Here is a 25,541-nt window from a genome sequence, read left to right as displayed (position 1 = left end):
AACAGCTGGGCACTGTAGTTTTTATCAAACGTTGCTATAAAAGGAGTAAATTGTGCATTTGTTGGGGACTATTTTCAGTGGCGGAGTGATACCTATTTGGTGCTTTATCGAGTATTCAAGACACAAAGACGGATTATTGTGGTTTGAAAATAAACTAAGTGGCACAGAGGAATAGTACATGGGATTTTTAGACAGTAAGAGAAACATAGAATATCACCAGACTTCAGATGTAAGATACTTTATTTCATGCACATTTAGGTTTTAGCTCATAATCAAAGTGCAGATTTGAAGCTCAGTAACAGCTGACCTATCAAACTAACCCTGAAAACAACTGTATCCTAAAAAAACAGACATAATTCACTTTATGTAGCGTAACATTAGAGCCTTGTCTGTATAAACAGTGTTCCAAAGAGCCAATTTTAAAAACAGAAAGTTCAACGGCATAAAACAAGTTGTCAGGGAGTTAGTTTTGTTTTCGTGCATTGCTTGTGCGACAGTGAATATTTGATTAAAGGCCGAGTCCGCCGCAGATACAGCCCCTCTCTCTCTTTTTGCCAAAACAGAACCCTGTCATCAAAGAAACAAACAGAGAAAAAGAGTCTCCTCCCCTTTTCTGTCAAGTCAGATTTATTAAAGCTGGTTTGTCTGCATTGAACATAAATAAAGTCACTTCTTTTTAGTTGCATTTCATATCTATGTTTGCTGGTGTAAATGTTTCTGCAGCCACGACACCATGGAGGACTTCTAGAGACCAGATGATCTCGTTAACTTGAATAGAGTTTTCTTCTTCCTGGCTCGGGGAATTTGACCGCAGTCCCTTTGCAAACTGATCTGGGAGCTGTCACTGGTGTGTCTCACGGGGCTTGGGGAGTTTTGGGGTCTTTATTGGAATGGCGTTGCTTTACTTGGGCTCGCTGCCGCTCTTTAGGAACGTCTCGTTGGTACCGCGCTCATTAAACCTCCATATATTACCGCTCTTTTATGTGGACAGTCGCTCGGTTTTGCTCAGAGCTCAAGCTGCTGAGCGTTCCTCATTCCTTCAGCTGTGAGTCAGAGCATGCTGCAGTTCTGCTTCAACACACACACACTCACATCCTGGTACCTACGCATATTCATAAGTTATTAAACACACACAAAACACGTCAACCGTTATTCATGCTGCTGTTTAAAGCTGTGTTACGTCTTCTAACGTTCATTTAATGAACTCAAGTTTTAAACTTTATGTATAAATGAGGACAAAAAATTGAAAAATTACATCAAATTGAGATATTTTTATTGTTGTACCTATATTTATGAGGACATTTAGTTCAGAAACAGAAAAAAACATACAAGTTTCTACTGCATCATTTTGTGTTTCATAAGAACACCATTCTTGCTCTTTGCGTGTCATTTGTACACCATGTAGTCCGTACCAGTGACATTTGTGACGTGTTGTTTAAGTTACGTTGGTGACGTTTGTTACGTGTTTTTAATGTTAGTTTCATTTGGGTGATGTTTTTAAAGTTAAAGACCTGTTTTTGAAGTGAGGTTTGTGAGGTTTGTGAGGTGTTTTTGAGGTTACATTAGTGACTTTGTGTTGTGTTTTTTAGAGGTTACGTAGATGAGGTTTGTGATGTGTTTTGACGTGACGTTAGTGTCGAAAGTGACGATTAAAATCTCAATTAACTATATTTTTGAGGGGATTTGTGATTTGGATTAAGTAAGTATAGAAAGATAAGAGCTCACGCACACATACGATGACCACTTAATAAAGGTACATTGGCTTTCATGTTACTATACTTGGGAGGACATCATCATTAAATAAATATAGATCATTTTCCTAACCCTAACCTAAACCTTATCTTATCTTAACTGAACCTAAACCCACTTGAACTTCTTTCTCACCATAATCCTATAAACAATAATCCTACTCGGAAACTGTCTCAATGTCATTTTTCTGTTTTTGTGTGAAGACATTTGGTCCTCATAAGAATCCAAAACACACAAACACACACACACACGATCACACAAAACTGCTGGTCTTCTCTTAGAAACACACACACACACACCAGTCAATCCTTAATGGTAATTCAATAGCAATATTTACTCTGTCAGTACAGTAACTCAATATACAGCCTGGGTTTGGCAAGTGTGTGAGTGTGTGTGTATTTTTATGTGACACACACACACACACACACACACACACACACACACACACACACACACACACACACACACACACACACACACACACACATTGCGTTCTGATTGTTAAGAGTGTGTGTTTGTCCCAGTGGGTGTAATTGTGTGTTTGTGGGAGAAACGGAGAATGAGAGTGTATCTCAGTTTGTGGTTTTGTCAGCTGTGTGGTTTGGTGTTGGCTGAGAATATACCCCCCCCCCCCCTCCCCCCTCCACCCCTCCCCCATCTGTCCAGTAAGAGTGTCACATAAAGTCCAGTCTTTATTGATCGTGCCGGTGCCAGATGTCAGATTTATGAAAGATGAAAGCGGGGGGGACTAATCAGATTTCCAGTCCTGTTTTGGGGCTAAAGTTTCCTCCTTCTTTAACACTTTCCCTGCTACGCCGAGCGTAACCCTAAACAGCACTCCAAACAGGAAATTACAGAAACGCCTGGCAACATTCGTGTGTGTGTACGCATGTGTGTGTGTGTGTGTGTGTGTGTGTGTGTGTGTGTGTGTGTGTGTGTGTGTGTGTGTGTGTGTGTGTGTGTGTGTGTGTGTGTGTGTGTGTGTGTGTTAAAGGTCAAAAGTCAGAGCTGTGTGTGTGTGGAAGTGTGTGTTGGTGTTAGATAGAGTAAAAAACAAGCAGGTAGTTAAAGGCTCATCGCCACACATTTCACCGTTTAATAGTTGGATTTTCATATTAATAAAAGCATATTTAACATCTTTATGTTTTGTAGAAAACATATTAAACACTAAAATGTTTAGTCATTTTAATTTGCCTTAAAGGGCCAGCGTGTAGTATTTTTTTTAATGGAATATAATATTCATAAATATGTTTTAATTAGAGTTTTTTACCTGCAACTAAGAATCGTTGTGTTTTTTTGTGAGCTTACAAAAAGCCTAAACACCGTCCCTTTAAAATAATACTGGAAATAGAAGAGGTAATCCACAGTTTTCGTTAACAGCTTTGACCGGCGATGTCGAGATCAATGAAGTCATGTGCTGCAGAACAGAACTATTGTTAGAGCGTACTTTAAGTGAACAGTCTGCTGGTTAATCAATCATTTATGAGGCAGCAACAGAGGTGAGACCACGACATTGTTTTTGAGTTCTTTGCACTCGAGTCCAAAATCATATCCGACAAGTACCGAGTCACGTCACAAGTCCTTAACTTTGAGTTTTGAGTCCTAAACAAGTCACAATCCCATTTGCTTCTCCGTCTGTAATTTTCAACCCACACATTTTGCATACTGCAATTTGTTTTGTTTTTTGACCACAGCAAAGTTTATGCACACAAAGGAAATATCTTTGGTCTCATTTTTTCCCAGCAGCTGTTCACTAACGTTTCAATAGTTCTTTATTGTTCTCTCCAGGGGCTTGAAAAGATTTAGTCGGATCGGTCAAAACAAAGTGGATCTGGGGGATTTTAAATGACAGATGAATGAATGGCTTTAACAGAATCAGGAAATGAATGGACATTTTTTTTTTATTGGTGACACACTTTTTTAAATAGCATGTTTTCAATCTTTGGGCTCGGGGGGGAAAGTAGTCATGAGTCATCGGTTTTAAAGTCGAGTTTCTGATTTTGTCAAATCGAGTCCAAGTCAGTGACACAAGTCCAGACCTGCAATGTGCCGCAAGTACTGACCAAAGACTTTATATAAGAAGTGCACGTAGTCATCCTGACCTCACCGATTGGTTTCTAGACTGCCGTTTAAAAGTCTCAAGTTTTGCCGATTTACCCTGCTTTATGGTCTGTTTGACTCTAAATGGAGCATCATTTACTAAATGAACATCATGCTGTATTGAAGAAGACTTGAAACTAGAGATTGAGACCATAAACTCATGTTTACAATGTTTACTGAGGGAATAAATCAAGAGAGAAGTAGAGTCATTTTCTCATAGACTTCTATACAACCAGAGGAGTCGCCCCCTGGTGGAAGAATTTGGTTTGTTAATATGTGTAACTTTGTCGGGCGGATTAGTGTGTATCTCATGTGTCTAGAGTATCGGTTTCATTTGTGTTCTGTCAGATATACAGTACCAGTCAAAAGTTTGGACACACCTTCTCATTCAATGGTTTTTCTTTATTTAAATTTTATTTTTTTATTTTTTTTTTCTACATTGTAGATTAATATTGATTAATATTGAAGACATCCAAAACTATGAAGGAACACATATGGAATTATGTGGTAAACAAACAAATGCTCAACAAACCAGAATATGTTTTATATTTTACATTCTTAAAAGTAGTTGAATGAGAAGGTGTGTCCAAACTTTTGACTGGTACTGTATATGAAGTTTGTACAGAGCCATGGTGAGTCAAACCTAATGTTCCCTGTCTCAAAGAGCTAATTTTACCTCCAATATGGCGACCAGAGGGTGTGTTCACCAACATCCTGAGAAACGCCCAGATGCTTTTTAAATACGTGAGTGTGTGAGCTGTGTGTTTTTGTGGCTGAGTGTGTTTTGATTGAATAAAGTACTCGTATATATGTGTGTGTGTGTGTGTGTGTGTGTGTGTGTGTGTGTGTGTGTGTGTGTGTGTGTGTGTGTGTGTGTGTGTGTGTGTGTGTGTGTGTGTGTGTGTGTGTGTGTGTGTGTAACTTGGTGGTGCAGCCCCCTTTCTCAGAGGCGATATAACAAAAGGACCAAATGAGAGTTTTGTCCATGTTTCAGGAGTGAGTGATGACTTTGGCAGAGCTGCAGATAAAACACTTTGGACCGAGCGCCGGGCCAGAACTAAAGGCAAACAGCTGTTCTTCACACTCGCTCTCCTCCACTTATTCTCAACCTCGCTCGCCCGTCCTCTTCCTCTCTTTACCTTTTTCTTTTATCTTTCTATCCTCTACATTTCCTCTTTCTTTATCTCTTTTGATGACTTTCTTTATCTTGCTGCACTTTTCTGTCCATGCATTTTCTTTTCTTATATTCCTGTTCTCTCATTTCCTTTCCTCTCTGTTCCCTTTGTCTTTTACTTTTTCAAACAAAGCCTACAGTGTTGCTTTGTGTAAAAGTCGGTGTCTTTCTTCTCTCTCCCTGCTGTTTAACGCCGTGAGTCGACGCCCCCGATCTCACGCACAACATCATCAAAATGTTATGGCTCTGCTTAATTGAAACTATGCGGCGGAGTGTGTGACTGCATGTGGAATATTTTATGTTGCTCTTCGAAAGAAATTTCAAGCACAATGAAGAAACAACACATGGGTCCGTAAAGCCGATGTTGTGGCAACACGGAGCGAGTGTTTGGAGATTGTTTTTTGGACTCCGGCCTTGTTGAAATACCAAACAGCCTTTATGATAACCCGTTTAACCCCGAAGAGACCTCGAGAGATTTAAATGAGTTTAATAAACAGGGAAGTGACGAGGGAGTATCAGTCCTGCAGACTGTTCTGACCTAATGTGGAATAAAAACATTGTCAGGGTGATATGTGCGACAACGTTGATGTAGGAGGGCGTTTGAAATTCACATTTCAAGTTACTAAAATTAAAGAGCGCACTCTTCTTCTCCTGCAGAAGACAGTTGATATTCCTGCAAAGATCGAACGTCCAGCATTTATTAGATTTTTGCAGACTCAAGCAGGCAGGTTTTTAACATCAAAGGAAAAAAGATATATATTTTAGGAGCACTTACTTGACTCAATACAGTTTGTTTGAGGTGCTCTTTGGATATGGATACATGTAGACAGGAAAATTCACAAGAAAACTCCGAACTTTTAAATATTTTAAATGCCTCATGTTACACCTAATAAAAATAAACTTTGACGTGTTTCGGCTTCAAGCCTTTCGTCAGGGATTCAAAAAAGTATATTAACACAATCTCAAACTATGAGTTGCGGAAAGTTTTATTATTTTACACATTTGTATTTGTTGAAATAATATAATTCTAAATAATAATTTATTTATGTTGCATCCATCCGTCATTAATATTGTTGACAGTACTTTGAATGTAAAATTGCAAATGACTAAATGTGCACAATGTACATTTTTTTTATCTGTAATGTCTTTCAACTGTTTGTATCATGACCAGATTGTTGATCTCCACTTCCTGTATCTGGAAAAATGAAAAATATGGATTTTGCCACAATAAAAAGCACAATTAACTATTAATTATTAGTCTGTAAAGTCTCAACGTGCAAGTTACTAATATTGAAATACTACTCAGTCTGTTGAGGGTCATCTTTTAAATAAGTCTAAAGTTTCTTTTCACTCAACTGGTGCTTTTAAGTCCCCCCATCTTGTCTTCCAGTGTAACATTGTTTTTAAGTTTTCCTCCCGTTCTGTCTTCCAGGTACGTGTACCACAGCTCCAAGTGGATGGTGGCGGGAAACGCCGACTCCCCAGTGCCGCCGCGGGCCTACATCCACCCGGACTCTCTGGCCTCGGGGGACACATGGATGAGGCAGGTGGTCAGCTTCGACAAGCTCAAACTCACCAACAACGAGCTGGACGACCAGGGACACGTAAGAGACCTCCTCTCTTTATCTGCAACGATGAATGCTTTCTTTACTGAATTCTGCATCATGAACTCTTTGTTACAACATTTTTGTGTCGGTATACAACTCAAGACCATATTTCGATATTTAGAACATCTTAAAAGACCTCCGTATTGATAAGAAATATGCTAATACTTCCCACGAAAGGAACAAAAGTGATCAAACTCACGGTTTGCACATAAACAGCAGAAAATAACTTTCTTTTTGGGTTTGTTTCATATTTAAAGCTGACATGTCCTCTCTATGTGTTGCTTTGTTCATGCACTTTTAATACTGATATTTCCCACATGACCTAAATGTGACAAAGAGAATGGCTCAAATTCAGTTTAATATTTCATACGTTTAAATGGGGAATTGTGGGTGTTTTATGCGCCTCACAAATCACTTAAATTGAACACATTTTTCACAAAAACGGTTGCATCATCGGCGAACAGACGAATCAGATCCGTATTTTTTAAACCGACTATGCATTGGAACCTGTGACAAAGATGATAGCTATTTCAGCCTGAACGCTCTGGGTTTTAAATGTTCAAGCTGTGATTTATTAGCTTCATTTTAAACTTCCCTCCTCGCTGCTGCAGGGATGAATGCACTGTTGGAGTTGCAGGTTTTTCCTTTTTTTTCCTTCTTTGGAGTGAAATGTTCTTGATGCGTTTGCTTGAAAGGAAAGTTGACACGGTCCTTCATGCTTTCATGAGTCACAGAGCCATGAGACTGATTTCTCTGCTCTCCCACACTCTCTTTTTGAAGATGGTCCACCCCGACTGGATATCATGCGGTGTGACGATTAGCGTGGAGAGATATTAGAGGTCTGGGATTTGAACCCATGCCCTTTGTTTTAATATGTAATATTAATTTCCTTCCATGGCTCCGTGGAAATGGTTTCGTTAAAGGCACTTAATGATTGGATTTGATTTGTAGGACGCTGCAGCAGCCACACCACCGAGCTTAGAGTTAAGTCCGACCACAATCTGCCTGATTTACTGCCTCGCCTGCAGCCAGTCAGTAACAGAGGTGGCGAGCTAAAGTAAGTCTCTTATTGGTTCCTGGCCGCTCCGAATGTGTCATGTGGGTTTCTTAGGTGAAATATTTAACTCTAATGCATCAAGTGAGACCACAATTTACTGGATTTACTGCCGTCCTGATGTATAATCAGCAAGTGGGCAGCGAGCTAAAGTGAGTCCCTTATTGGCCCTTTATGCTTTTCTATAGTTAGAAATAGGTTTTTATGGGAAAAGAGGCAATATGAGGTGGAAGAAAAAGTGCATTAGCTTTTGATTATTAACTTTGGATGGTCCCTTATGTTTAAACCTGCAATAAAGAAAATACTCAGCTTCATAAAAAAACTATTATAAAAATAACAAAAAAAACGACCATGTGTGCTGCAACACTGCAACACTTTCAGTATACCGTCTCAAGCCCGCAAGCTTTCATAAACCCTTTGTAAAAGTGCTGAGTGGCTAGCGTTAGCAATAGCAAGCTAGAGATCAATTTATATTATCAGGAGGTGGTGGAGGCCACATCGGAGTGAAAAAAAAATGTAGATTGGACTTACAGGGTAAGAAAGACAACTCCAAACGGACACTGAAGTTGCTTCATGTTTAATGGAAGCGTAAATAGACCGATTCTCTCTCTCCCTTTAACTTTCAACTAACTCCAATGTTAACCAATCCACGTCATCATTAGACGTTCAGAGCACAGAGAGAGTACAAAGAGCATGAAAGTCCACATAGGCATGGTGGTTGGATGAGTTAAACAAACTCAGGACTTTCACACAGGAGACCGCTGTTCCCAAACCATCATCTTTACCTGAACTTATCCAAGTAGTTTTCTTGCTGAAGTTAAACTAAAAACCTACGTTGGAAGTTTATTTTGATAAGAAACTATATAAGAAGCGGAAACTGACACGCCGTCCCTGACAAGTTCAGGGGAACGTAGAACGTAGTTCCAAGCGACTGTATATGAAAAATGTACCATAACAACCTTTAAAGATATTTATTCGTGGTGGTCTGTGTATGCGTCTGCTCGTTTGGATGTTTTTCTGCCCCCTAGTGGCCAGAAGAGGATTAATGAAGCTTTAACGACAATAACTCATCGTCTCAATATTGACTACACCAGATTTAAACTATGACGTAATGCCGAGAACACATTGTGATGCACTTAAGTGTCATTAAATATTTCGTCTCAAATAGCCATCACAAAAAAAAACACTTAGCTTGTACAATGTGATTTACAGACCATAAAAATCGGACAAATGGCAGCTTTGCGAGAAATTGAACCTCATAAATCAAACTTGCTTTTATATGATTTTTTCTGGTAAGCGTGTAGAGTTACTCAGAGGATCGGTTTCATTAAAATAAAGCAGATAGAATTAATAACAAACCCAGGAGCTCTTTTTTCTGAACGCTGGAAGATGGCACGACGCCGTCTGTCGTGACTGTCGAAGCTATTTGAGAGACTTTGATATCGGAAGATACTGTTGAAAGGAGCGGCTTCAAATCAATTTCCTCCCAGATGATTAGAAAAGCGGCATGGCGATGTTTCCATCTTTTTGACATAAATGGCGGTGTCCAGCGTTGGCTCAGTGGTGACAAATGTAATAAAATGTGGATTGTTAGTGGGCGAGGATTCACATTCAGGGTGCTGATCGTTTTTTGGGGGGTTTTCCTGGAGGAGGTTGAAAAAGGAAATTAATTTTGACGCTTCCTGTGTGGGAGAATAAAAAAAACCTCGCCACCCTCCTTGACTTGTGGTGTCGTGGAAATGTCTGCCTCATCGGAAACAGACGGCGCGCATGTTGTCTTGAATCATCCGACGTCACGACAGAAGCAGATTCTGTGAGAGGAAACAACAATATTTATGAGGTCTGAAACAAAGCATTCAGAGCAACAAAAAACCCTTCATTTAATTAAAAAGTGTTCTTATTAAAGCATTTGTCAGTTAGCAAACAATGGTGTCTTTGCTCTCTCCTTTAGCATAAAGCAGATAACCTTTTACTCTGTAGTTAAACTCTACTTCATTCATTTTTTTAAATAAAGATAATTATGTTTTGTATTACAAGTTTTCTAAAATTGTATGTTAAAATAGGCAAATTAGGCATTTTCTTATTAAATATGTGCTAATATTCATACATTTCCAGAACAGAATTCTTAACATTGGATGAAGCCAGGTTCAAAGTTCTTGTTTCATTTTGTTGACATATTAGAGTCAAAGGTTTGTAAAGAGGGAAGTTTGTATATCTCTTTGTATCACTCCATAAATCAGAAAATACTGTCAAAAGACATTCAAAAATCTATTTTCTACATGTTTCTATTAATAAATGTTGTATAAATCAGGCTATGAATGATATCTGAACAAACCCCTCTGTAGAAACCTTCAGAATATAGAGAGGAATGAAGCTGTAAAGTTTGGTGTATGTAAGAGCTACTGAAGTGGAGATTTCTGGATCAGAGTCTGAGAAAAAACTCATTTAGAGAAAACGTCCTTTAAAGAAATGTTTAGTTAAATTACATACATGTTGAAGACACTACAGGTGAATAGGGTAAAAAAATTAACTAATAGATATCACCATGAAACTTCCAGAGTTGATTACTGACATTAAGATGATTATTTTTGTATTTCAAGTTTTCTGAAATGTTATGTTTAAATATGCAAATGAGGCATTATGTAATGCAGATTTAGGAGAAATCTACAGATGCAAATAGACAAAGAAGTAAAATAAACTCCCAAATGTGTATTTTAGATGTTTTCTTCCCACTAGTCTGTAAGAACACATGTTATGGAAGAAAAATAGATTAAAACAGGTAATAAAATATGATACATTGTTGATAGTTAGTCGATTGATTACGTTTATTTCATGATTAAAACCGCAATAGTTTGAACCATCAAAGGTCAAAACAAAATAAAGCGGAATGGAATTTTTAAAAATATTTTCTTTCCTCCACATATTGATAAGCCCAGATGTATATAAAAAAATACTTGATACTGATTATAATTAATACAAATTAAAAAATATTTATCGTAATGACTATTATGGATTTTATTCCCGAACATGTGACTGGATTTATAGAGAAAAATCAAAAAGCAGCTGTTTTCATGCAACATTTGTGTTCTGCTTCATCCATCAGCTGAAAAACAATCAAGCAGCTCGATGTCGTTTGTACACATCGTACTCTTGAAGTCTTTGTCTCCGGGACGCCTCGATGGCGTGTTGGACTCGTTAGCCCGCAACGCTTCATCAGGCCTCATCGCCTGTCGTCTATTTCCTGTCGGTCCTCCGCCGCTGGCCCGTGGGAAAAACCCAATAAAAACGCTGCAGCAGGCTGGACCGGCCAGAACGTTCTTCTTCTTTGTTTCATAGCTGCTTTGTTGTTAATGACCCTCTGCGTTCGAACGCATCAACGCTGTTTGTGTCAGATCGTTGAGGGATTTTTCTACAAAATCTGCTTTGAACATTCGTCTGTTTTTCTGTCCGAGATTAAATATTTTAACATTACAGCAGTTTTTTAAAGTGACGTGCTCATTTATGCTGTCAATAACAGGATGTCATCTCTTAATTTACTTTTTCATTGCTTTGATCGCTGAAAGTGTCTCTAACTATGTTTGAAATTTATAAAATGTGTTTTATAAACATCATTTTATTTGACTTCCCGGAGACACGAGCGGGACGTGTCGGTGTCTCTCAGGGTGTGAACGTCCAGATGATTTTCAGAGAGGGTTAAAGAGGCCGCCGTTAAATGAAAACATCACTTCTTCAGCTCTAATTGCGTTTGAGCGTGAACAACTGTCAGCTGACGTCCTCTGGCTGCCCTCTGAGGCTTTTACAGTTCAGAGAGTCGATGTGTGATCCGCTCTGACTTTACATCACCCCAAACGGACGGGAGGACAAGCTCCTCTGGGCCCGGAGAGAGAGAGAGAGAGAGTGTGTGATACAATCTCTATTGCTAAGACATGACTGGGATTTAACCTCTATCCACTTCATGAATGCTTTTCTATTCGCCGTTTTAACGCTGCATCAATCATGTGACACACAGGAAGTGAAGTGTTGTACTTTTCCTCCTGTAGTCGAGTCGGTTTAAATTATACTGCACATTTAAAAACAACCTTATGTGTTTTCTAGAAGTGGCGGATGGGTTAGGATCTACTTCAATATGGGTTTACATCATCAACATACACAGAACGATATAACAAAAGTAAATATGTAGTTTTTCATTCAGTTACACTGCAAGAAAATCAGTATTTCTAGACCAGAAAAACTCAGTTTTTCTATCAAAATAACTTTGACTCTCCTAAACAGTTTAAAACTCTTAAGAAGCTTATTGGTGTGCTAAAATATTACAAAAAGTGTTTCTGTATCTGATCCTCATATATTTCAGTTAATTCAATACTTTTAAACTCTAATTTAAGTGCCCACTTAAAGTATTATGATGTTATGTGTATATATGTATATATACAAAACATAACAAAAACGCTTTGAAAGTGCTGAGTTCACACGTGACGTGAACAGCGGTCTACTAGGTGAAAGCCCTGTGTTGGTTTTTTTACCTCTGATAGGCGTCTTTAATTCTTTGGTTTCCACTTTTTGAAATGCTGTTTTAAAAAAATGAAAGAGGAAAAGATCCTACAACATTTGAAAGTATTTCTTCCCTGCAGCCCGACGGCATCGTTTTTTTAACATCCACTGAGCATATGAGGAAAAGAAACACAAAAGCACCGCCCACACAGTTTGATTGACAGGTGATCACTGGAAAGATGGAGGCAAAATGTGTCTCATTAGCATGCATGAAGTGTTTGTACGGTGAGTGCGTGATTTGATGTCTGGAGCTTTAAATGTAGAGTTTCTGCCCCCCCGCCTCAAGGCTCTGGTTTGAAACCCCCTCTGTCGAAGCAGAGTTTGGGGAGTTTTTGGCTCTTAGGAGCTTTTTCTCGCCCTCAGATTAATCAAGAGCAGACCGAGGCCCCGAGGGCGAGGCTGAGGCCGACTCCGTCTGACGCCTCCGCTGTGAAATAATCCTCGGCCCTCCGGCGAGCGTCATCGCAGTGTGAACTCGGTTTCCGCTTCGTGTCACGTGACTCTGATGGAGGAGCGGTCGAGCTAATTGACCTTACAAAAGATTTTGCAGGGAGAGAAAGTGGAGACTTTGTAGAGTTTGTAGAGGCTCAGGACAAACATGCAGATGTGTGATATACCTCTGAACTTATAGACCAAAATCACTCCCTAACCCATAATCATTCACAACTACACGTCGAACCCTTTAAGAAACTGGATCCAACAAAAGTTTAACATCTTTTTCACATGTAGCTTGTCACCACGCCATTAAAACAATGTTTACCTTTGTTTTTTTATTATGTATCACAAGCAAAAACATATTTATGAAAATTGAGAATTTAGATTTTGTCTGCAGCAACCACACCTTTAACGGGATTAAAGATAGAGGACCAGTAAAATGTTCTCGTTATCGTGCTTATTCTCAAAAAGATATTTGGGTAACTCATTATAATCAGCAGAAGTTACTAGGTAATAGTGCCCTTATTAGTTCTTTAAAATGCTTATTAACATGATGTGCTAATAAGACTATGTGAGTGTTAATAATAGCCTTTTGTTGTTCTATTATAAGACACTCGTTAACAGTTTATTGATTGCACAAGAACGGTCATAATAGCTTATGGGTTTGTTATAATTGTTTATAATAGCATAACAAACGCATTTATTATTATATGTTTACTATATCATCATTAAAACTTTACTAACATTTTTTGCTGCTTGATTAAGATTTATTCATATTTTTTTATTAAAAGTTAGCTATGCTTTTTGCAGATTCAGCATCTAAAGTGAGAACAATGCCTTAGTTAGGTTAATAAATCCCTTATTATGCTCTAATTAACCTTTTTTTCTAGATTATTTTGAGGCATTTTTCTACTCTAATAGATGCATTTAGTAGCAGTTCGTTATGCACGTATTAAGGCAGAGAAATGTCCAAAATAACAAAAGTTAATTAGAGCACAACAAAGGATTTATTAACCTTAATAAGGCATTGTTCTCTTATTAAACCCCATAGCTAGAAAATAATAAGAAACTCATAGGGCTTTTATTAACCTTCTTACGAGTCTATAAACTGTTAATAAATGCTTCTTAATGTCTAATAATCCAACAAAATAATTGTTTATCATCATATTACCTGTTAATTAATGTTTATTACAATGACATTAATATAAAGCGTTACTGGTATTTGTACAACGATACTGGCTTCACTTCACCTTCTCCTCCTTTCACCTTTTCAGATCATCCTCCACTCCATGCACAAGTACCAGCCTCGAGTCCACGTCATCAGGAAGGACTTCAGCAGTGAGCTGTCCCAAAACAAGGCGGTGCCGAGCGGAGAGGGAGTCAAGACCTTCAGCTTCCCCGAGACCGTCTTCACCACCGTCACGGCCTACCAGAACCAACAGGTATTATCAACAGTATAGTATATTAATATTAATAGTATCATTATCAATAGTATCATTATCAATAGAATCATTATCAATAGTATCATTATCAATAGAATCATTATCAATAGTATCATTATCAATAGTATCATTATCATTATCAATAGTATCATTATCAATAGAATCATTATCATTATCAATAGTATCATTATCAATAGTATCATTATCATTATCAATAGTATCATTATCAATAGTATCATTATCATTATCAATAGAATCATTATCAATAGAATCATTATCAATAGTATCATTATCAATAGAATCATTATCAATAGAATCATTATCAATAGAATCATTATCAATAGAATCATTATCAATAGTTTCATTATCAATAGAATCATTATCAATAGAATCATTATCAATAGTATCATTATCAATATCATTATCAATATCATTATCAATAGAATCATTATCAATAGTATCATTATCAATAGTTTCATTATCAATAGAATCATTATCAATAGAATCATTATCAATAGAATCAATAGTTTCATTATCAATAGAATCATTATCAATAGAATCATTATCAATAGTATCAATAGTTTCATTATCAATAGAATCATTATCAGTAGAATCATTATCAATAGTATCATTATCAATAGAATCATTATCAATAGAATCATTATCAATAGAATCATTATCAATAGAATCATTATCAATAGTATCATTATCAATAGAATCATTATCAATAGTATCATTATCAATAGTATCATTATCAATAGAATCATTATCAATAGAATCATTATCAATAGAATCATTATCAATAGAATCATTATCAATAGTATCATTATCAATAGAATCATTATCAATAGTATCATTATCAATAGAATCATTATCAATAGAATCATTATCAATAGAATCATTATCAATAGTATCATTATCAATAGAATCATTATCAATAGAATCATTATCAATAGAATCATTATCAATAGAATCATTATCAATAGTATCATTATCAATAGAATCATTATCAATAGAATCATTATCAATAGAATCATTATCAGTACCTTCTCATGTTAATAAATCTCCTTACAAATCTGCAAATCTTAAAATTCAAAGATTGATTGCAAACTCAAACAGTCCCTGTGTCTTCATGCATGTTTTTTTTTAAACCTCCACAACTTTTCTTGTAAAAAATGGTTCAATTAGAAGAATTCTTCACCACAGCTTTCTGTGTAAATATGATCACATTCAGAAACATATAAGCCAACATAAATCAACAAAACGTTTTCTTAAAGGAGGGCATCGGGGTGCTAGAACTTGTCCCCCAAAGTTGTCCTTCTCTACTTGAACATTTTTAAACTTACTAACATGCAACTGCTTCTACTTCTACTCCTAGAAAGAACTATTTTCATCATTGAGCTAATTAGCAGTCCTACATTGCATGATAGGAACCAATAAGGTTTTTTCTTCTATACAAAATATACAGAAACAAACAAAGGATGACTTGCATTCTTGAGTATTACCACAATTTATAGAAAAATAGCACGGAAATGTTGCCATATTTAATAATCACAAAATTCTCCTTGTCTGCAGATCACCAGACTAAAGATCGACCGAAACCCGTTCGCCAAAGGATTCAGGGACTCTGGAAGAAACAGGTTCGTTACCACATCTGTTTATTGACGGAGCAGCCGCACAATACAGCCTGTTACACTGTTTTCAATCTGCTGCACACAAAGCATTTCCTTTTTTACCTTTGTGACCTTTAATCATGGTCTGAAAATAGCACTTAGCAGCGTATGCTAGTCAATATAAGAACAGCTGATTTGTCTGTTGCAAAGAGAGCAACTCTTCAGATGTGAAGCTCAGACAGACAGACGGAGAGTCTCTTATCCGCCTCACCTCTCTCTTTATTTCTATCATTTATTTCTATACTGTCTCATGCATCTCATTAAATGTGCACAAAGGCTCCAAATACCAAAAAGAACCTGTTCATGCGTGAAAATCTAAAAATGCTAGTTAGAAAATGAAGCGTCAGATTTCACTTCTGCCACTTTTGATGTGTTGTAAATCATTAAGCCACGTAATGCTGTAATTATGAACCCCAACCCCTTATAAGAAATCCCTCACATACACCAAACGTCACAGTTTCATTCCTCTCTAGATTCTGAAGGTTTCTACAGAGGCGTTTGTTCAGATATCATTCAGAGCCTGATTTATACAGCATTTTATTCCCAAAAACAAAAGCGGAAAATTCACACACACCATGCAGACAGATGCTGTTTTCTGTGACACACACACACACACACACACACACACACACACACACACACACACACACACACACACACACACACACACACACACACACACAACTTTTCGGTCAGCTGTTGCATCAGCTGTGTTGTCACAACAGGTGTGCTGATGTCATACAGAGGGGGCGATCCTATTGGCTGTTGACACTGGAGCTTCTGGAAATCACACAGCTTTTGACATATGATTGATTTGTTTTCTTCGTCTAGTTTCCTCCTCACACTCTTCCTCTCCAGCTTTTCTCCTCTCTCTTAGTTTCTCTCTCTCTCTCTCTCTTTCTTTCTCATATACAACACTTGTGGAGGAGAGAAGGAAGGGGGGGGGGGTGTATTCTGAACCACCAGACCCCTCCGCACATGAAAGCCCCCCCTCCATCTGGTCTGCATTATTGGCACGCAAGACATTGGAGACATCTTTTTTTGGTTTTTTAAACAATAGACTGTTTGATTTATGAGCTGGCATTAGAATTTCATTGCTGGAAAGCTACAGATGAAAAGATAACGGAGTGAGAGATATTTGTCTGGAGAGAGCGAGAGAGAGAGAGAGAGAATGAATTTATCCTCACGTAGCGCTCGTGATTCCCTCCCTCCAGTCGGCCATGTTGGGAATTGAATGTTCAGAGTCTTCAGAGTGAGAAGTCAAGTCCTGTCGTCTTAAAAAGTCTTTTCTTTGTGTCTGCTGCTGCTTATTTTTATAATCTTTGATCATTCATGAATATTGTTAGTCAGCTGCAGCTCTGACCCTTGACCTTTATTCTGCTGCTTCTGCTAATTATGGTGATTTAGGAGTTTAATCTGTCTTGTCACAATTTTTTTCCCCTTTCAATGTTGCTCAGATCTGATTTTAAGCACTGCTGATTTAATCTTTTTATTTATAATCTTTTACTATTATTGTTTATTTATTTTGTATTATTGTATTTATTATTCATTATTATTTTTATAATTTTATTATTACTATTCCTATTATTATTCATTTATATTTGCATACACAATTTTTATTTCATAAAAAAAAAAGGTAATGCTTTACAGATAAAAAAAAAAAATAGGCTATCAAGGAACAACACCGCGGTCACCTAATCATAAAGGTCAAAGGTCAAAACTCCAACCATCAAATAGAACAGCTCAAGTACCACACCTTTACACCAATAAATTACAAAATGTCTTGTTGCCATGACAGCCTATATCTACACATTGAGATTATTGCAGTGAAGCAATGAAAAAGGGAAACAATACAATTTATAACTTTATTTAATTAACTTAAACCATCTGAAATGTTGCTTGCCAAACATTTATCTTGGTTTAGAACTTTTAAGATGTTTCATCCTAAAAGAAAATTGTGGTATTTTCTTAAATTTCCCCTTTTTTTTACAGTCAATTCTGCAAAAGTTGAAGGCAGCTGCAACTAAGTTTTCTGCAATAAAGACTCTGTAGAAAATACATATTGGTTTCGGATGTGAGCGACATTTAGCAGTCTTCAATAAAAGCTGCTTTTCTTTGTATTTGAGCCGTATACTGACTGCAGTGTGTTTATGTGAAACGTTACCAACTTATTCCACATTGAGAGGAAATTCTAAATTAATAGCCAGGGCAGACCTGCACTGCTAAATCTCAAAATGAAGTTTCCCCTTTTCTGATTTTATTAGAAGAGTCTAAATATAGACGTCTCCTCAGCTCAGGTGTTACAGGGTTTACTACCTGCAGCAGAGGGATACAGCTCATTTGTTGGGTTTTGGTCCGTCTGTATGAATGCGTGCAGTGATGGCGACGGCCTCGGACGATTATGGCGACGCACTAACGAGGCCGAGGAGTTAGTGGCCCTAAAATAACACGGTGAGCGGCGACGGGGGCCGAGCGGAGCGGCGTCCCGGGATGTAAATCAAACAGGAAGGAGAAACGTGTTCAGATTCAAGATGAAACGTCGGCTCAGATTTATGAGCTCAGTAACAAAAAACTGCTTTCCAGTTTCCTCCCTCCCTCTCTCTCATTCACACATAATGTCACTTCCTCTCTCTGTTCAGTGGATGAATTCAATATATATTTGCTTTTATTCACTCATATTCTCCGTCTTGTATCCATAAACACAGACATGCATGAGGCAAATGTTTTATGAGCATTAAAAGTTAAAAGTAGCTTTTATTTACTTGGCACTTTTCCAAAAACAAGTACAGCTAAATAAGAATAACAGAAAATAAACTGACTGCAAACTGGAAACATTTGGCATTATGCACTAAAAGGACTGCATGAACGATGGAAAAATGTTTGAATGTATTTTTGTTCACTTACTGTTATTACTTTTACCTCAAACATGTTTGGTTTTAATTGAGGCAAGGATTTTATGTTCAGTACAGCGTTGGGTCAAAGCTCATTTCCATTTAGGCAAAGAATAAATAAATCACAAAACCCCATTAGTTTGCATTCACAACATTGAAAATAAATCTAAAATAAATACACCAAAAGGGATATTATATATTTATTTTATTGACAACAGTGAAATAAAAATGTATAAGCAAAAAAAAAAATAATTCTAGGAATAAGACACATCACAGATCTTCCTTATGTTCCTGTTATTATTTAATGCTGCAGTTTTCATGTTAATAAAGATTAAAAATAGGAAAGATAATAAAATAATGATAACAAATAAATACGATTTAACAAAAATATTGTTGATAATTGGAACAAACACAACAACACTGTGGTTTCCTGTTAAAGATCTAATGAACCACCTCGTTTGGAACAACCAAACTCTCTCAGAGTCCACAGAGTCTTTGTCCCTTTTCTGTTCTGAAGTATCTCATTCTCTCTCTCTGTGTTTTCATCAGGACTGGGCTGGAGGCCATCATGGAGACCTATGCTTTCTGGAGACCTCCTGTGAGGACCCTCACGTTTGAAGACTTCACCAACATGCAGAAACAGCAAGGTGTGTGAATATATATATACACAATGTTCCTCAGTCGGTCCTTTCCACTTCTAATTCCAAACTTCTAATTCCAAACTTCTAATTCCAATGTCACACCAGCAAAAAGTGTGCAAGAGAGTTTTTTGGGAAATGTTGGAGTGCCCTCTTTTCACATTATTTTCGGTAGTTTGATTGATCGTTTTCCTCACCTCTGCCTCTGATTGGCCAGTACTTCTTTCCTTCTTTGCAGAATTTGAAAAGTGGATTGCTGATAAAGAAGATTTGGGGGGATGATAATGATAATTGTTTTAATTCAGATGTGGATGTTTCCATCAGCCTTCTTCTAAAGTGCTTCATAAATAATCATGATGTTGCACGTTGTCTACATAAATGGAAAAAAATTACAGATCGTTGGAGATTTAAATGATGATGTGACATCATAATGATGTTAATGTAAATGTTGATGAGGAACACTGATTAACAAGAACATATAAGAAAAAAACCATTTAAAAAATGTTCTTTACCCCTGTTAAAATCCAACGTCCTGCTGTTTTTATAGAATACAATCAACTATTGCAGAATATTGAGAAAGAAAAATGATATATATGTTCAGATCCCTTCCCTTTAAATAAGTAAACTGGTCTCTTTATCTTCATTTTGATGGATTCTTACTTGGTATTACTGTTGAAGATAATCCCTAGAAAGAATCTCTTGATTTATTTTGAAAGGACAAAGCTGATTTGACCTGTCTGTTGAAAGTACTTTCTTTTTGTTATGGAGCTTTTTATGGTAGATTTTGTCTTGTTTACTGTCAGACATCTGAACATTTCTCCCCTAAAAAAAAGACCCTTTAGAGCCAATTAAACTAAAAAAAGTTGAAACAATCCTTTCACGGTTATTGCCTTGAAGAAGTGATTATTCAGGATAACCCCCCCTCTGCATATTGTTCCCTCTACACATATATATCATCAAACACTACATCAGCTACGTTTGTGCTTTCCTTGAGCTCGGCCACGCGCTGCTCCTCCGCCGTTTGCTGAACTCTTCACCTCACACGCAGCCCTCCTCCAAAATCCCTCCAAAAAACCTTTAAAGCTTTTTGGACGGCTCCATGCGACACGAGTCTGGCGTCACCTCCACCTCCACCTCCACCTCCACCTTTTGGTCTGGGCTCCAGAGCCCGGGGACAAAGCCTTCGTCATGGCCACGCCGCTCCGTCACCTCTGGAGGGTCAGCATGACGTGACGCTCCGTCTTCTGTCTTTGTTATCAATAAACTCCTACAAAGTGACTTGGGGTTTAATCAAAGTCCACTGCGTCACGTGTGTGTGTGTGTGTGTGTGTGTGTGTGTGTGTGTGTGTGTGTGTGTGTGTGTGTGTGTGTGTGTGTGTGTGTGTGTGTGTGTGTGTGTGTGTGTGTGTGTGTGTGTGTGTGTGTGTGTGTGTGTGTGTGTGTGTGTGTGTCCTTATGGCACCAGACACCCTTTTCCCTTCATATAATCAACTCTTCCCCGTCAGCACTGGAGCACCTCGAGCCCTTCTAACTAGAGGAAAACATGACATCACCAAACTATTCTTCTCTCTCTGTTCCTCCTATAAGTCTACCTTTCTTTCTCTCTCTCCCTTTTATTTATTCCCCCTCCCTCCATCTTCTGCAGTGCAGCGTTATTATCGAATGCATATGGTGCAAAATCAGAACCCCAGCCAAGCGAGTCCTGGACTGTTTAGTTCTGCCTCCTCCTCCTCCTCCTCCTCCTCCTCTTCGTTAGGGGGTTCAAGTTGAATTTCTCCAACAGCCAGATGAACTCCGGCCAAATTCTCATTAATAGAGAAATATATGCGATCGATATCCCACAGCTATCATTTCACTCTGAAGGGCCGGTGCCAGCCGCCTCCTGTTGAATCAGAGCAGTCTAGACCTAGTTATTCAAACTACTCTTTAAACAATGATTTATGTTTTTGATAAACCACAATATTGCTTGAGCATATTTGTAATACATTTTACTTTATGCATATTGCAGGACAACCACAGCTCAATCTGGATTAATCTTAAGAAGGTGCTGGAAGTATCAAACACTTCATGCTCATAGAATAGATATCCCCACACTTCAGTCTATGCAGAGAACACTTCATTTTTTAGCGTTCCGTTTAAAGGACCTTCATCAGAGCATAGATGGTTCAGCTGAATGCAAAACACCCGTAAAGTGCTGAATGAAGAACTGGAAGTTTACAAGTGGATGCCACACTTACACAACACAAAAGGGGGTAAAATCACAGTGGATATAGACAAATATATATATATATATATATATATATTTATATATATATGCTGTATGCATGTTGAACATCCTGGTTTGAATACTAGATGTCAACTTGATTTAGTGAAATGATCTCTGTCTCAACCTCTTGGATCAGAAACCAATAATTTACCATTTCTGTTTATTACATCTAAATATGATATCCTTATGGATTATAAATATTTCATTTCCAATTTTTTATGAACAGAAACCAATACTTAATCATTTCTGTCTGTTATAACTTTACTTGTTTACAGATGTTCATACAACGTTTCTAAATATCCTTTTTTTTAAATTACTCGTTATTTGAATGCGTTTTCCTTCGAATGTCCATCAACACGTGTCAGTTACCGCTTGTTACATGAATGCAGTCTTTTCAAAACAAACTCCCGTCTTCACAGGAAACATCTCAGTTAGGTTCAGGCAACAAAACTACTTAGTAAGGTTTATGGAAAAGATCATCGTTTGGGTTAAAATAACTACGGAGGTGCCGTTACTGGGCTTCTTTGTGTCTCTATTGGACGATTCTCACTTGTTTTTTTTTTGCTCAGCTGGATCTGGATCTTTATATTTAAGTGCTCTTTTGTCAAATAAAGCACCTTTATTTCACTATGTCTTTCTCTGTGTGTTCTCCAGGTGGAAGCACAGGCACCTCTCCCACCACCTCCAGCACGGGGACCCCCTCCCCCTCTGGTGCGGCCCACCTGCTCTCCCCCTCCTGCTCCCCCCACCTTCCACCTGGCCCCCAACACCTTCAATGTGGGCTGCAGGGAAAGCCAGCTCTGTAACTTGGGCCTGTCCGAGTACCCGGCGTGCGCCCGCAGCAACATGGCGGCCCTGCAGGGCTACGGCGGCCTGGCCGACACTTCCTACGGACGCCTCCAGGCCGCGGGCGGCGGCGTGGCCTCGGGTCAGCCCTCTGACTCCTTCCTGCCACAGAGGACTTCCTCCTTGATCGGCATGCAGGGCGGCGTTCATGGCGGTGGCGGCGGCAGCGGTGGCGCCGGAGCCAAGATGGACGCCTACGGTGGCCAGCTGGGCTCCTTCCCAGCCTCGCAGCTTCAGTATGTGATGCAGGCCGGCGGCGGCTCCGGCCCCGCCTCGTCCTCCTCATCCGGCTCTTCCCCTTCCTCCGCCCACATGTTCGGCGGGGGCCACCACCACGTGCAGCAGGGCTCCTACAACGCGTTCTCCCTGCACAACCCTTACAACCTGTACGGATACAACTTCCCCACCTCCCCCCGCCTGGCCGCCAGCCCCGAGAAGCCCCAGGGAGGCCTGCTCTGCTCCTCGTCTCCCGCCGGGGCCTTCGCCGAGCGCCAGTACCTGTCCAACGGAGGCATGGACGCCATGCACATGATCGGCAACGCCAGCGGCGGCCAGCAGGGCGGCGGCTCCTGCGATGGCCGCCAATACGGCTCCTCCTCTCAGATGTCCATGCACATGGTGTAGACGCTTGGGACAGAGCCTCCAAGTCTTTTGGCCGAAAAAGCAAATCTACGAAACCCGGTTTGGTGTTTGAAGTGGAACCGGTGTTTTTACACGAAGCGTTAAACAAAAGGATATCATTTGTTTAAAAAAAAGACACTCCATCGCATACAAAGCATTATAGAAGGAGTCCAAACTATTATTTAATTATCTTTGTATTAATGAAGGGAAACTACGGGGACAGAAACCCGACTCTCTGACTGTTTCTGACAGGAAGTAAAACTCAACAACATCCTCCGGTTCAGAAGGATTATCAGTGGTGAATCAGTTATGGTGCAATAGTAGCAACACTTCTTTTCAAGTGACTCATTCTCAATTTTTGTGGACTCAAAGGCCGTGCGGTCACGACGTCTTGTGTGGAATCGTTTTTAAAAAATGCCATCATGAATAACTCCACACAGAAGGCGTATCTGGACGCTTTGAGGTGAATAAACACGTCAAAGAGCTGCAGGTCGGGAGAACCGAGGAACTGAAAACTCGTTCAGAACTCCACTACTCAAATTCATCAACCCGTTATCCTCAAAGACTGGAATGGCTTCACTATTTTTGAGTGGATTACGTTGTTTTTTTGTTTTTTTTTAGCATATATATAAAAGATGGCGAAATGCAATCAATAACATAAGCTTAAAAAAGTTGTTGTGTGAAAAGTTATAAAAAGAAGCAATAGCAAAAACAGAGTAATTAAAGTATGTTTTGGTGTGTTGTAGAGATGTGTATTTAAGTGCTGAGCAATATAACAATTTTAAAGGTCAATCTGTTATAAAAAAATGTGTGAAAACAAATGGCAAAGTAATTCTTTTTTGATGCATTTTGAAAAAATGTAAATACAGGTGCCAAGCACGTAAAAAAGCTCAATAAACGTTTTAATTCATGTACATGGTTCTGATATTTCTTTCCCTCCTCGTAGCAGCGGCTGAAGAGGTTATTCTGCAAAAAAATAAGAACATGCTGTGTTTTCTCAAAACATGAGTTTTTCATAATAAAAAATAATTTGAAGCACATAAGCAAGACGAATTACAATGTTTACTGCAATCAATGAGTAATGACAGTGGATGGTCCGTATTACGCAGCTATTTACAGATTAACGTTTGATAAATAGTTATTTTAAAAACCAGCCTTACTGCGGGAGTCGACTCAGTCACAGCCTTTTAGGCAACAATAACAACCAATGACACGATTATTAATCACCCAAGAGAGCGTCCTCCGCTCACCAAACATCTGCTCTGCACCACATCACAGACCCGAGCTTCAAACGCTGATGAAATGCATCGATCATCAACCAAACTAGGAGAAAGAGACCCTACATTTTTTGGGGAAAAGGACAAATTTTCTCCCTGCTGGTTCTGTTTATGACGAGAACGAGGACTAAAGCTCTTTGTGCCAACTGCACTCCGCTGCACTGCTGTTGTACCCGATGCATGTAAATACAGCACCTGTTTAAAGAGACAGAAATCCCCCTTTGTAATCATGTGAACCTCCGAGAGAGAGAGAGAGAGAGAGAGAGAGAGAGAGAGAGGAGGGAGGGGAACATGTATTTAGGATCATTCGTCCTCCTGGGATTTCACCGGGGGGCCAATCAGCGTCCATTACACGCATGTCTTCTGAGCTCTACTCCCCCCCCATCACTTCCTATCATGCATACGGCTCCATGAAATATCATATCTGAGCCATCATCAGATAAACGAAAAGGAAGGACAGGGGGGGGTGCATGTCCGTGGAGACAGAGACCCCAGTATTAGAAACACCTGGTTTTTTTTCCACAAAGCGTGACTTCAAATAATGAGCAGGCAACCAGAGAGAGAAGCGCATGATTTCATAATTTGGCTCCGCTCCACTTATCTGGACGTTATTTCCAATAATTATTCACGTTATTTGTTCGCTCTTGTTCCAGCAGCATATCCCCCCCCCTCACAACCACAGCCCATCTTCACCGCAGATTTACCTCGGTGCCTGTTGAATGAGGAGATGTATTTTGTGTGCATGACATAATGCACAGCAGGTCTGTTTTTATACCGTAAACTATCCATCAGCTCCTTAAGTGGAAAAGAATGTCCGAGGCCGACGAGCAACAGCGACTCTCTGCCTTTCATCGTGGCGACTTTCATTAGCAACCAAAGCGATCACATCGATTGATTGATGGCAGAGCGAGAGGGCAAAAAGAAAACCAACCATTGGCGATACAGAACCGGGTGTTTTTTAACGAGATCGTCTGACAAGAGCCGAGAGAGATCCGGCGCTCTAATCTGCAGCTTTTGAGGCCATTTTGTGAGTGACAGCACGCCGACTGGAGGGTTTACCCATAATCCCCTGCCTGTCTCAGCCAGTGATCTTTCCCTTCCTACACTTTTCAGACATTTTAACGGACTCCGAATCGCTCTCTGGGGAACTCCCAAAAACAAAGAGGGGGGTGGGAAAGTTAATTTATTGGCTCTTGGTCTGGTTTTTGATACTACGCAGT

General features: G+C 39.0%; 1 protein-coding gene across 1 annotated transcript in view; it reads left to right on the top strand.

Annotated features, from left to right (window-relative positions):
* Nucleotides 1-23,823, top strand: part of tbx15 (T-box transcription factor 15) — a 37,836-nt gene extending 14,013 nt beyond the window's left edge. Inside the window, 6 exon segments of the mRNA XM_054615589.1 lie at nt 6,456-6,627; nt 13,942-14,109; nt 15,685-15,749; nt 19,223-19,320; nt 22,232-22,316; nt 22,318-23,823. Of these exon segments, the coding sequence (XP_054471564.1) occupies nt 6,456-6,627; nt 13,942-14,109; nt 15,685-15,749; nt 19,223-19,320; nt 22,232-22,316; nt 22,318-23,047 (1,318 nt within the window). The 3' untranslated portion in view covers nt 23,048-23,823.
* Nucleotides 23,824-25,541: the final 1,718 nt, after the last annotated feature.

Source organism: Anoplopoma fimbria, chromosome 16 (assembly GCF_027596085.1).
Source record: "Anoplopoma fimbria isolate UVic2021 breed Golden Eagle Sablefish chromosome 16, Afim_UVic_2022, whole genome shotgun sequence".
Lineage (NCBI taxonomy): Eukaryota > Metazoa > Chordata > Actinopteri > Perciformes > Anoplopomatidae > Anoplopoma > Anoplopoma fimbria.
Note: the sequence above shows the minus strand (reverse complement) of the source record. Positions and strands in the feature narration are given on the sequence as shown.